Here is a 13,994-nt window from a genome sequence, read left to right as displayed (position 1 = left end):
ATATGCTATATAAAATATGTAAAAATTTAATAAATCTATTGTTGACCAGCTAAAGCAGCAATCTTGGCAGCAACACGAGCCTTTCTTTCTTCCTTGGTCAATTTAGTTTGTCTGAACTTCTTGGATTCAGCAGCGTATTGTTCCTTGGTGAATTTCTTTTCGGTTGGCTTGAAGGCTGGGTCAGCTCTGATAGCAGCGTGAGCTTCAGTGTAGATGTCTTCAATAGCATCGGCATCGATGTCATCAGCTAAGTAACCCTTGAATAATTCAGAGAATCTTTCTTCATCATCATCAGCTAATTCTTCCATGTATTGAGAAACGTGACCACCAAAGATGTAAGATCTTAATAAATCGGCATCAACTTCTTCGGCTTCGAAGTCCCAACCTGGGAATCTGTTTTCAGAGTGAGGAATGTATAAACCACCGTCAGAGGCACCCTTCAAACAACCAAAGATTCTAGCACCAGTGGTAGTTCTTTGTAAACCAATGTCTAAGAAAACCTTGAATGGTCTTGGACCGTCTTCAACAGCCTCGGTTAATTCGTATTCACCTTCTGGTTCTTCGACACCCTTGTAAGTCTCGTCTAAACCTAACTTTTGTAAAGTTCTTCTGGCGATTAATAAACCGGTGGCGTAAGCAGCGGACCAGTTGGTTAAACCATGGGTGATACCGTATCTTGGTAATTCATGAGAGTAAGCAGCAGTTAAAACAACGTCACCAGTGATGGTAGAGGAGATGATTTGACAAATGATATCCTTGTTAGTGAATCTAACGACTAATCTGTACTTTGGAGTGTTGTATTTAGCCTTGTGTTGAGCGACTAATCTCTTTCTTTGGTAGTAGTCGGTCTTACCTTCTCTTCTTCTTCTGAAAGGAGTTTGGAAACGAGAGTGGTAAGCAGAGGTCTTAGATAATTCGAAAGCCATTTTTCTTTGAATTAATAATAACGGTATGGTTTCTTTCAACTGAACAAGAACAAGAATTGAGAACAAAAACCTACAATTGATCAATTAAATCCAAAATACGTACTGAAATAAAATTTAATATATAATTAATTTATATATATATATATAAATTAAAGTCATCGAATTGAACAAAATTATTTCAACCTCTGAAAAATTTCACTTTTCCACATACAATAAAAAAAAAGACATACTGAACGCGCGTGAGTTGTCTCTATAAGACAATGTGATGCGAATTGGCAAAGAAAACCGTTACAAGAACAGGTATTGTCATTCAGTCAATTGTCATAAGTCTTTAGTGCTTGGAAGGAAGAAGTCGAACGCAACAGTTAGCACCTAGGCTTGAAAACCTCTAACAAAACGCATTTTCATAGTATATGTACGATAACTTATTGGTTCTTGAATAATTGTGCCTGTTGAATACACAACATTTGCACTATAACTGCCTAAAAGACAGAACACAGATAACTTAATTGCTATGTAAGAATTTCCAAAAAAATAAAACAATCTAAAAAAAAGACTTTATGTATTGTGTATGGGTGTTTTGCTTGTATAATCTAACATCCGTACATTTCTGAAACAGTCACTCAAATACTTTTTTAAATCTGAAAAACCGATTGTGGCTGTTTGTCTCATTTTCTTCACTGCCATGATGCACTGCCATTAACGTTCGAATGCCATTTTGTGACTTGGTGGTCAAAATTGCATGTGCTGATCGGTCTCAGATGGTGGTGGGTCATGGTATCTTACTTTGTACCTTTTTGTGAATTCCCTGCTTTTCATGCGCAGTTAAATGTTTTCTAACTTTTAATAGTGGCTATACTTTAAGGACTACAGTTGCGATTACAACACTATAGAGACTGGCTACTGTATTTGAGGCGTAATATAGAAAGATGAAATTAAATCTTAAGATGATTACTAAGTTCACTATTATGGGGCGATTATTAAATTTAGAATTATCATTTCTTATCTTTACGTCTCGTTTTCCAATAACGATGCTTGCTCAATTATTTATTTGAGTGTATGTCATCCATTTGATTTATTTTAGCACCTACGCCTCGTAAACCAATTAATTTAAACGTACATTCTCGTTTTATTAGTAACTTATGAACAACCTCGTTTTAAAAGTCTATCTGTTTCGAAACTTGACATAGCCACCCTTGGGGTTTTTTGTTATCCTTTTTACTTTTTTGCATGTTGGCTTTGATATTTCTTAATCTTACGGTTTCAAAAGGGATCAATACGATGGATGAGATGATACGGATGTTCTCATTTGGTAGTCAGATATTAACTGAAATATGAATATAATCGGTATCTACTTAATTTATGAGTTTGTGTCTCTCATAAGAATTACCAGTAAGGTACCGGACTTATTTTTTTGTTCGTGACAGAAATCCTTGTATGTTCTGTTGTCTTTCTTATTAGCCAGGCTTTGTTCGAATTTAGCCACCAATTTATTAACTTGCAACAGATGGGCTCATTTCTAATCATGTACTACTTTCCTTACAACAAAAAAAAAGAATAGGATTAGATTAGAACTGATATAAAAGAAACATGAAGCTACATGAAATATATTGCATTATAACATAGTCCTTAGTAACATATACTATCTTATTGTACTATAGTATAACAATTGGCTAACTATAATACTAATCGAAATACCGACACTCACGTTCATACTCACACTCACAAATGCAAAAAAATAAGATAATAATTACTGACATTCTAAAAATTTCAAATAAGTTTAATCAATCTTTCTCTGATGAAATATATAATAAACTGTTTATTGAGCAATTTCCAGGTTATATGTCGTCAATGTGGTCATATAAAGATATTCCGTGTTTCAATAGAATACTTATAATTGTACAAGATGGATATTGTTTTGACAATATGCTTCAATTTTTAGAAATGTATTTAAAAGAATACAATATGAAAAATAATTCAGACGTAAAGGTCTCTGCCTGTGTAGACCTCACAAAAGCTGATAAATTAACTTTAGGTTTGAATCTCTCTATTTCAATACCTAAGGAACCGACATTACGTTTCTGTGATGACACTTCTCCTACATTACTAAAATTTTCAGAACATCAACCTTACCATATTTATTCTGAACCACTACCTACGGAAAAATTAAGACCGAACAGTGATTTATCAACTGCTGGCAATTCAAAATTTTCGAATTTAACAGTAAATACACAACAGATAGAGAATAGTAAGTCAGATTATGTATTGCACGACAGCAAAGATGACTCTACAAGTCCAACCATAATATTACATGAAATATAACATGTAAAAAAATAAACATCGGTGTATTTATTTTCTAATTTTTGTAGATATATATATATTAGTTAGTCAAAAAAAATTAATACTATAATTAATATATAAACAAGTTAGTTTTATAAATGACATGAATACTTAATATGCGGATAGTTAAAAGATTGCTATTCTCTTGTCGTGATTGGCATCGTAGTTAACTATTGAATTGTTTGGAATATGAAAACTTAAGAGAACTTAACACTATTTGTTCTTAGGTTGCTCCTCTGCAACTTTAGCTTGGACGATATTTAATGCCGATATTGTTTCAGTAGAATTATACTGATATGGCACAATTTGTTCACAGTTTCTTTTTATTAAATTGTAAATAACATTACCTGGACCCATACAGATTGCTAAATGGTCAGGTAACAACGTATTTTCTTTTAGTTGTGCAGTATCATCATCTTTATGCAGATTAGTCTCATTTATTAATGAGTTTATTGTATCATAACACTTAGTAAATTGAACGGTATTCGAACTAGATTTAACAAACCTTTCAATAGCATGATGGATATATATCGAAATTCTGGCATCGTAATTCGATAATATGGGATAATCCAATTGTGTACGTGTATGAGTATTATTATGTTTTAAAATGGACCATATGAAATCATATAATGGTTCTTGAATTGGTCTTAGAACATTTTTGTTATGGAATGCTAAATTGTCAGGATTAGTTAATTCAGTAATTCTCAATCTAGGAATATTCAAATGTAAATCTGCTCTTAGTGATTCCAAATCTTCAATCAAACCAGTCACGACACATTGCTTCACCGAGTTTGTATTAGCGATTGCCACTGATTTATATGGTGAATTTATAGAATGTTTTCTTGATAATAATTGTAAAACTTCAGAAGGTAAGTTGACTGCACTAGCAGATGATAATGCCCACATTTCAAATTTGGTTGAGTAATTCAATTTATGAGCGATCAAATAATTTTCAGTTTTTTCTATCATTAATTTATTTCTATAATTTGCAATATCAAATAAATCCTTCAATGAAAATAAATTATTTAAACTCAAACAAGTCAATTCACCTAAAGAATGACCTAATAATAGCACATCTTTATTTCTATCTTCTGTAATTAAACTCGGTAATTTGTTATTTTCTCTATCCTTTTCATACAATTGATAATACAAATTGGAACAAACAGCTATACTACCTGGATTCGTCGGATTATTAAAGATATATTCTAATAAATATTTTGAATGATCGTTTTTATCTAAAATTTGTTGGAACTCTTTAGATTTATATTTGATTACATTTTTCAAAACAGATATGGCAATAGGGGTACCTTGTCCTGGAAATGTAATTAATCTCATCTTTAGTCAAAGAAAAATTCAACAGATATTTTATAAATGACAATTTAATCAGTAATGTAATGGTGAAGCAATTAAATATATGGCTTGCACGTATCGAATGCACGTATATACGACTATACGCGATTACTGATGGATGGGGAGCTTGATTTAATAGAATAAATGTTTGTAAACCGTAAAAACAATATAAGCTAAAACTATATCTTATATTGAACACTTGATAATAGTTCAAATAATATAGAAAGGATTGGAAGTTATTACAATTAGCAGGTATTACTAATATAACGTATAACTTCAAATCATAATATTATAAATGAATAAAATAACCGTCTTCTATCGTTAAACGAATTAAGATTAAGAAATTTCTTTGTATCTGATGATTTTAATTTCAAGGAATAATAATTGTTTTCTCTGTAAGAAACGTTTAAAAGATTTAGAAACCAGAAAATTAATTCTCAAAGCATAAGATTTTAAAGGAAAATAAGTGAAAGTTTGAAAAACAGCAGTAGTCAATTATCTTTTTTGTATTCGAATTGAAAAGAACAATGTTATTAATATAATACGACATTGTTTATGTTAAAGATAGTATACTAAGAGGGTAGTAGCACAATGATCTAATTGAAGAGCAAGTGTGGTAGTGTTATTATCATTCCCACTCCTCATTCCTTATAAATGTTGAGTAATTATCAAAGCAACAACAACATGTGTTTATGCAACGACACCTGCAGACTGATGATTTCAGAAGGAACTATTGTTCCGATAACTGGCAAGATGACGGTTTAGTACTAGTCGTAAAGTATGTCCCTAGATGCCAATCTTACATGTATCTATCTATACACAGATATATATATATATATATATCTGTTTGCATATAAACAGCATGGTTACGATACACGATCATTATTCTGTTTTTTTGATTAGGTTCAAAGTCATGGAACAGTGATTGCTATTGAAGCCATTGCCTCATTAAGTCTTAAAGAGTCAAAAATAAATAAATGACTTCAAACGTTATATGAGTGAGATTGTAGACATAAGAAGCTGGTTCAGTCATCTTCGGTTACTATTATAAATTTCAGAAAATAGAATTTCCCGTAGAAATGGAGCTATTCGCAGTTAAGATTTTGAAATTTTTAAGATTCTAAGATAATCAGTCAATGATTGGAATGTAATCGAAGATAACCTTACAGTTAACTTTACCATTTTACCTTGCTCAATGGACAATTGCAGGATAAGATAATACATATACATACATCCATGCATATACTTATATATATATATATGTGTGTACTTAAAAGTATTCGTTTTTTATACGGCGTTGAATTTAATAAGCTCAACAATTAGATATTGACAGTGGTAATTGATTAAAATAACCAAGTTAACAGAAATATGTCTACCCAAGAGAAAAAACAATTACCTTTTGTGTATACCTTCATTGCAGGTGCCGTTGCTGGTGTCTCTGAGATTCTAGTGATGTACCCATTAGATGTTGTGAAGACTAGAATGCAATTACAGGTGAGTAAAACCGCCCCTAGTGCATTGAAAACTGCTACAGTACAGTACAATGGTGTTATCGATTGCATAGCTAAAATTGTCAAAAATGAAGGTGCTTCGAGATTGTATAAAGGGATTACGTCTCCTATTTTAATGGAAGCCCCAAAGAGAGCCACTAAGTTTGCAGGTAACGATTTTTTTAAAGCATTCTACTTAAGAGAATTTCAACAAGAGAGATTAACACAGAAAATTTCGGTTCTAAGTGGTGCATCTGCTGGTCTATTAGAATCGTTCGTCGTTGTTCCCTTTGAATTGATTAAAATTAGAGTTCAAGATGTCAACTCGACTTACAAATCTCCAATTGATTGTTTATCTAAAATCATTAAGAATGAAGGTATATTTGCTATGTATAACGGGTTAGAGGCCACTATGTGGAGACATGGTGTTTGGAATGCCGGTTATTTTGGTATTATTTTCCAAGTTAGAAGTTTATTGCCAAAGGCAAACAATAAAAACCAATCTATCAGAAATGATCTAATTGCTGGTTCGATCGGTGGTACAGTTGGTTCAATGTGCAACACACCATTTGATGTTGTTAAATCAAGAATACAAAATTTCAAAAAAGTTATAGGTGAAGACGGTAAAATTATTCCAAGAAAATATAATTGGTCATTACCTTCGATTGTGACAATCTACAGAGAGGAAGGCTTCAAAGCTTTATATAAGGGATTTGTGCCAAAAGTATTAAGATTAGGACCAGGTGGTGGTATTTTATTAGTTGTATTTACTGGCGTAATGGATTTTTTCCACACACGTATGTGAATAGCAATTTTTTAATCCAAATAATATGTTTTTTCAGTGTATGTGTTTCTTTCTGTTTACGCAAAAGAACATATGTATGTACGTATATGTATATTTATATTCAAATGAAAATCAGTAATAGTAAAGTAAAACATAATATGGTATATATTTAAATCAATTATGTATGCAGTGTATTACAAATGTATTATATGTGTATATATCATCTGGAGGGAATATTAAGAATATTTGTTTTGGTTTATGCTATTCGACTATTTTTTTATAATCAAAGAGCACTTTGTTTCTTTGATAATAAGTTTTTCTTTAAACCGCCTCTCTTTGATTTATAATCTTTTACTGCAGCTTTAATAGCATCTTCGGCTAACATAGAGCAATGTAACTTGACTGGGGGCAGTTGTAGTTCCTGGGCGATCTGTGTGTTCTTAATCTGTAGAGCATCATTTATAGAGATCCCGTTAACCATTTCAGTCATCAGAGAAGAAGAGGCAATTGCAGAACCACAGCCAAACGTCTTAAATTTAACGTCTTCTATTATTCCTGTTTTATCGTTTACTTTAATCTGCAGTCTCATGACATCTCCACAAGCAGGGGCCCCTACCAAACCTGTCCCCACATTAGACATTTTTTTATCTAAAGAACCTACATTTCTAGGATTAGTGTAGTGATCAATAACTTTTGGGTGATAAGCCCTCTTCAACAGAGTAGAAGAAGCAAATAGGGTGCTGTTCGTCAAAGTCTTAGTACCTGTGAATCTGATAGCGTTTAACATTGTGTGGAGTTATATGTGTACTTTGTATATGATCAGTCTGTATGTATAGTATAGAAAAGCAATAGGAATAGAGAATATATATAACGATAATTTTAATATCATCTATACATATATATATATTATTTATAGTTTATGTTTTTGTGTCAATAACACTTCAAAAACGTAATAACTTACAGTAATAGCAATAGAAAACAGGTGCAATGAAAAGCAAATAGTCTTATTAATGCTAATGTATGAGTCGAGCCCTGTTTGAAACGGTACTGTAGAGCATTTCATTGAACAATCAGCTTTTACCATTCCTCACTATGTGGGCATGTGTGTGTAGTAGTGGTAACAAAAAGCAGAACCGCCCATAACATTTTTCACATTTTCACGATTTTAATCTTCGTTATCTCCATGGATGGGGAAGGGGATTGGGATGGTATACGGTGTGATGATAGCACGTTGGCTATCCATTATTTCGGGTCATTCTCTGCTTGGTGTGTGATACCGGGTTGGAGACGGGTGGGAGATGCCACAGCGCAAATAAAGTTACATTTTGGGTACTGTTCTGGTCTCCCATCGCTGCGCGTGTTTGTCTGAGAATGTATTTATTTGTGTGTCTGTGTGTGTGTGTTTTTTTGATAATTCGCATTGCCCAAAGGAAGAGAATGCATCAAAATTGGTCCGTGGGAATAAGAAACAAATTCAGAAAGAGATGGATTGGGAAAATAGGGTGCGATATTCTCCGAGTCTCGGAGGAGCTATTTTGCGTTTTGTGTGTTTGGTGTGGTTTGGTTTGGTTTTTATCAGCCGCGTTGGGCGGCTGTCCTGTTGCGGAGATAGCTCGCCCATCGAGCACGGAGATAGGAGTTGCATGCAACGGTCGGTCGGCGTTTACATCTACCCGGGTAACGCAACGATAAGTTCAATATTTTTTTTCGTCCTTGCCCATCTTTTCACTTCTCGTGAGCGCCACCGACCAGACACAACCCAACCCCTCTTTTTTCCTCAACGCGATGTCTTGCCGTGACGTGGTGAAGCAGTGTTTTCTCACACCTTGGTATCATATTGTCCGTGGAGCATGTCGGTTTTACCCTGATCTTCATGACAAAACCCATTCTGCATACACCATTCAACTCGAGGTACAACCAAGCCGAGTTTAATTACGTTTGAATTTCTTCTCATGCGGTAGACATAAGAGGGCCCTGCAAATACGGCACACACAATAACAAATCTCAGATAAATCAAACGTCGTAAAATGAATGAATGTTCCGATGCATTCGAGGCACTAAATCGAAAATAACGTTAAAACGAAATAAACTCAAAGCATGTATGCTAAGTACTACACACACACACTATAATAGTCGAATTTACCGAACCACTCACTCTCTATCTCTTCTGCTCGCTCTACATTTAAAAATTATCACATGCGGTTAATCTAGTTCCTGATGTCCTAATGTCTCTTGCCGATTAACAATATCGACCATCACCTTTCCCTCTTACTTGCGCTTTCGTCTCTTTTCTAATAGTTTTTTTATCCTATATAGTCCGTGAGGTGGTACAGAAAGCAATTAACCCGCTCAATCTAATTGCTGCTAAGGCTTTTTTTTCAAGTGCTAAATCTATATAATTTTACATATTACAAATATACGCATAATAATATTAAGACCTATTGTTTTACGTAACACGAATTCACAATACTGTTTCGATACCACACTCACTCTCTCACGCATATATATATATAGACACATTCGTATATATACATATATATAAGGAAAGAGCCCGTGTATTTATTTAGGCCATTGAGTTGCGACACAAGTGTGGTTTGTTCCATGTGTATTGCTGGGAACCGGTACAATTAACTATACAAATAACCAACCAACGTAATGGGAATGAGCAATTTGAAAACACAGCTGGATAATGATAATTATCTGAACTCAGACATCGATATCCAGGTCGACTGGCTTTATAAAGGTAAGCACAAGGCAATCAAATCCAATGTCATTTCTCCGCAGACAACCCTCATTAAACAACAGAATCAAACAACAGAAGCAGGGAACGTCAGGAAACAACGGTCTATGTCGATATCAAACGCTGTCTTATCGTCAGAGAATAAAGAACTGCTGCCAATGAAAAGCTCCTTGAAGGCAACGTCTCCAGAAACAAATGTAGATGTAAATATAATTACCAACCGTGAGAAAAAATCAATCGTCAAAAGATCGAATTCTATTAATACGGCTCATATGGGGAAGTCAAATACAAAGTCGACATCCACTCCTACATCAAAGGCTGCACCGTTAGCGAAACCGAAAAAATCGTTGTTTGGCTCTATTTTTGGTAGAAGAAACTCGGTGAGTGCAGGAACTGCAGCTACGCCAAATTCATTCAATTTAGCGAAAAACGATACGATAACTCCACCTTCTTCAGCACCTGCATCAACTAATAAAAAAATAAGCATACAAACCTCATCTAATAACTCGGCAATAAATAACATATCAGAATCGGAGGATAATGGCCAAAGTGCCGTGGCTTCCCCAAGATTGGAGAGCTCTTCGACCCCAGTAAGCATGTCAGCACGTAGATTGACTGCAAGCAGTACATTGAGTAGTGAAAGCACGGAAAGTTCAAGTAATACAACTCCAAGACTGCGCCAAACCTTGATTGGACAAGTTATGGATAATGATCCTATATTGAATAAAGTGGACTCCATCGGGTTGAAGAGGGTGGTTTTTGCAGTAGACTCATTCCAAAACGATCCACCCCAACAATTACCTTCAAGAACGCCAAGGGTCGGTAACGTCTTGGTGCCACATCATATGGTCGGGGATACTCCTTCCATTTCAGTGGGTATCACAAATGCCGCAGCTAAACCAGATGCAAATAATGAACTTTCTTATGATAAGCATTCGAAGGAATATAAAATGGCATTAGATAATTTTAGACTGTTACAAAAGGAATCAGAAAAGCACCAACAAGAAGCTCATTTTGCTGCTCAGAGAATTGCAAATGAGGTGGCCAAATATAAAGAAAAGAGTGGCCAAACTGCATCGGTACCCGTTCTAGTGCCATCAGGATCGAATGAACAAGCCAAAGAGGGAATGGAGATCGAAGAATCATTTCATCAAGAAAAGATCCATTCAATTGACAAGCCAATTCACTCGCACGGGCATTTCTTTGAAAGTGAAAGTGCTGTTGACGATGGTGATGAAGATGATGACTCTAATAAAGAATTGACTTTAGATGTGGTTTATACAAGATGTTGTCATTTGAGAGAAATTTTACCAATTCCATCAACCTTGAAACAAGTAAAAGGCAAAACTGCTCCTTTACAAGTTTTAAAATTTTTAAATCCAAAACCAACTCTGATCGATATCTTATCATTTTGTGATTTTATTGCCATTATCCCAATTAGTACAGTTATATTTGATAATGTTAACTTAACCCCAGCTATGTTTAAAATCTTAATTACATCATTATCAAATTCATCTAGTTTAGAAAAATTAGGTCTAAGAAACGTGGTGTTTGATAAAGAAAATTGGCACTTACTCTGTAAATTTATATTGACAAATAAATCACTAAGAAAAATCGATTTATCACAAACTAAAGTGAGATCTGATTTAGCCGAAGACTTGCATCGTCATAATATGGATTGGGACTTATTTGCTCGCGTGTTGATAAAAAGAATAGATTACAAGAGCTTACTCACAACCAATGACCAAATGCCTGCTTTAGAAGAATTATTATTAAATGGTGTCAAAGTTAACAACATTCCAAAAGAAACTTTCGAGACTCTGTTGAACTCCTTTGCAGAAGCAGCTATTCAAGAAACAAAACTGCAGTATTTTAGAGAGAATGAATCAGTCATTGATGATGACTTGGATGATACGAGTACTCAAGAAACTCACCTAAGATTAGGTTTAGCAGCTTCCGATATAGATTCTTCTCATTTAAAGAGTGTAATGAAATGGACTTCGAAGTATGCTGTTCAAGGCATAGATTTATCATTCAATGACTTATCTCAATTAGTTAAACCAATAGTTTCCAAACTTTCATCATTGAATTACGATAAGCTTGAATACTTCACGTTGAATAATACTAACTTAGCGACAGGTCATGATGCCGCATTAATTTTGAAATACTTAGCTAAATTACCTAATCTAAAATTCTTAGATTTAAGTAACTTGCCACAAATTTTCCCAGGAGTTTTACCATTTATGCATAAATATTTACCAAGGTTCCCTGAACTTCATAGAATTCATTTTGATTATAATAGTATGCATTTTAAAGATATTGCATTGGTATGTTCAATATTATTGAAATGTTCAAAAATTACACATGTTTCGATCATGACACCATTATCGGACAGAAATACGGATATTTCCCAAGCTAGCAATAATAGTAGTCATAAATCAGAATTGTCGAATCAAAGTTCAACTTCTGAAGGTACAAAATCGAATTTTGAGGCATTATATGGTTCATTATATGCATTAGTAAAGGAGTCTCCAAAGTTAATTAGTTTTGATATTAACTATGACGATATACCACAAGATATCAGTTCGAGAATTGCACTATGTCTGGTTAGAAATATGAATAGAATGACTGATTCGAACTTTGAATTAGATGAGTTGACTTCCCAAGATGATTTATTGTTTGATGGTACCATAATGACTGAAACTGCTGAAAAATTAATGCAAAACTTGGATAAAGAAACAAATTCTGGTGATTCTACAAGAAGATACTTGTTTAAGAAATATATGGAGAAATTACAAAATGTACACAAGCATGTATCCGAGACGATTGATCAATTATTCGAAAAACAACATTCAGGAGATATCTCATTTCAAGAGAAGGAAAATTTATTAAGATTACTATTAGTTGAACAAAATTTGACCCATATTTTGGAAACATTCTCGGCTGTTCCTCAACTAGCATCAATCACGGGACCATATTTTCCACCTTTGAAGCATCATCATTCTGCAGAACAAGCAGAAACGATAGAGAACTCATTGACTACAAGCACCCCTGCAGCTCCTGTCAGACCACATTTAATGGCTACAGATTCTGGCAGAGTAATAGATGTTTTTACTGGAAAACCATTACTCGTGAGACAAAGATCAGGTGCTATTGAAAATCGTAGAAAGCAAGAAGAGGAAGAAGGTGAACTACATAAATGGGGTTTCTTTGTTCAACAACAGCAATCACTTTATCCTGACAGTGAATTTCCAGATGATTCTAAAACTTCCTTGCCCGGAAGTGCAAAATCACCATCACCAAGTCTCCCTGCTCCATCATTGAATCCTAAAAGCACAAGAGATGAGATAACGAAAAAGGAAGAACAATCTGGGTCATTCACAGAAGCTCGAACTGAGACGTGCACGACCAATCCATATCATTTCTCAACTGATAGAGTATTTGCCAAGATTCCATCAGGTGAGGAAGTCAGAGGAGCAGTTATCAAGGCTAGAGGTATTGATTCCATAAAAGATTTAATTGACAGCGTGACACAAAAGACGGTTGATTTAGGTAGTATTTACGGTACAACTTTCAGTTCCACAGGTATGGAATCGGAGTGTCAAGAGTCACAAGATATGGTTGCAGCAGCAAATACAAACACTACCTCGGCAAACACTCCAATAAGCGGTAATGTTACACCACAAAGCCCGGTTTCAAATCAAATGGCATCTCCAGTAACAAGTCCAATAAGACCAAACGAGGAAACCTCACCTCCAAATATCAATTGTAAGGAAGTAAAGAAGAAATACGATGAAGTATTGAATAATTTATCTACCGTACGCTTAAACAAAAATTAAACACTTATAAATAGTAAAATAAACGAATTCATTTAACAATATTTAGCATTACTAATGGTATATAGAGAGAATGAAAGAAAAAAGAGAAGGGCACAAACAAATATACTTATGTACGTAATTGTGCATGAACGTCAACTTTTACAGTTGGTGCATTATTATCCTAAACTTTTACGAATGAATGACATTCATTTACTTTTAACGAGAGTTTATAGCCTTGATCTGACCCACTATAAGAATTCTCAAAACATAAAGAAATTTTGTCTGTTTACAGATAGTAAAAACTAAAGCTGCGATACTAATAGCAGTTGGCTTTTTCTTTGTAGTTCTCTTACCATTATTGGTGAATTGGTAATCTCAAATTTCACTTTCATGCTAGGAAAGGGGTCAGAATCGTCTCTCTCTCTTTCTACCTTTCTTAATTGTATCGAGAAGTTTGTGGTATGAGCAGAGAACGAGAATTACATTTTTTTAATTTCATTTCGAAAATGCATACATTTTTGCAGTAAGAGAATGTTGTATCTAATT

At 34.2% G+C, this 13,994-nt stretch overlaps 6 protein-coding genes across 6 annotated transcripts; 3 read left to right on the top strand and 3 right to left on the bottom strand.

The window, feature by feature from the left end:
• Positions 1-35: 35 nt before the first annotated feature.
• RPL5 (60S ribosomal protein uL18) lies at positions 36-926 on the bottom strand (the record flags this gene model as incomplete). Its single annotated transcript, XM_003686402.1, has 1 exon — positions 36-926. One exon carries the CDS (start codon positions 924-926, stop codon positions 36-38), a length of 891 nt encoding a protein of 296 aa, XP_003686450.1.
• Positions 927-2,654: 1,728 nt separating this feature from the next.
• Positions 2,655-3,248, top strand: TPHA0G01790 (uncharacterized protein; the record flags this gene model as incomplete). Its single annotated transcript, XM_003686401.1, has 1 exon — positions 2,655-3,248. One exon carries the CDS (start codon positions 2,655-2,657, stop codon positions 3,246-3,248), a length of 594 nt encoding a protein of 197 aa, XP_003686449.1.
• A 231-nt stretch (positions 3,249-3,479) lies between these two features.
• On the bottom strand, positions 3,480-4,601 carry MCT1 ([acyl-carrier-protein] S-malonyltransferase; the record flags this gene model as incomplete). The annotated part of the gene is made up of 1 exon (XM_003686400.1): positions 3,480-4,601. The coding sequence occupies one exon, from the start codon at positions 4,599-4,601 to the stop codon at positions 3,480-3,482; it is 1,122 nt and encodes a 373-aa protein (XP_003686448.1).
• A 1,383-nt stretch (positions 4,602-5,984) lies between these two features.
• TPHA0G01770 (uncharacterized protein) lies at positions 5,985-6,911 on the top strand (the record flags this gene model as incomplete). Its single annotated transcript, XM_003686399.1, has 1 exon — positions 5,985-6,911. The coding sequence occupies one exon, from the start codon at positions 5,985-5,987 to the stop codon at positions 6,909-6,911; it is 927 nt and encodes a 308-aa protein (XP_003686447.1).
• A 262-nt stretch (positions 6,912-7,173) lies between these two features.
• Positions 7,174-7,677, bottom strand: TPHA0G01760 (iron-sulfur cluster assembly scaffold protein; the record flags this gene model as incomplete). Its single annotated transcript, XM_003686398.1, has 1 exon — positions 7,174-7,677. One exon carries the CDS (start codon positions 7,675-7,677, stop codon positions 7,174-7,176), a length of 504 nt encoding a protein of 167 aa, XP_003686446.1.
• A 1,868-nt stretch (positions 7,678-9,545) lies between these two features.
• On the top strand, positions 9,546-13,469 carry GIP3 (protein phosphatase regulator GIP3; the record flags this gene model as incomplete). Its single annotated transcript, XM_003686397.1, has 1 exon — positions 9,546-13,469. The coding sequence occupies one exon, from the start codon at positions 9,546-9,548 to the stop codon at positions 13,467-13,469; it is 3,924 nt and encodes a 1,307-aa protein (XP_003686445.1).
• Positions 13,470-13,994: the final 525 nt, after the last annotated feature.

Source organism: Tetrapisispora phaffii, chromosome 7 (assembly GCF_000236905.1).
Source record: "Tetrapisispora phaffii CBS 4417 chromosome 7, complete genome".
NCBI lineage: Eukaryota > Fungi > Ascomycota > Saccharomycetes > Saccharomycetales > Saccharomycetaceae > Tetrapisispora > Tetrapisispora phaffii.
Note: the sequence above shows the minus strand (reverse complement) of the source record. Positions and strands in the feature narration are given on the sequence as shown.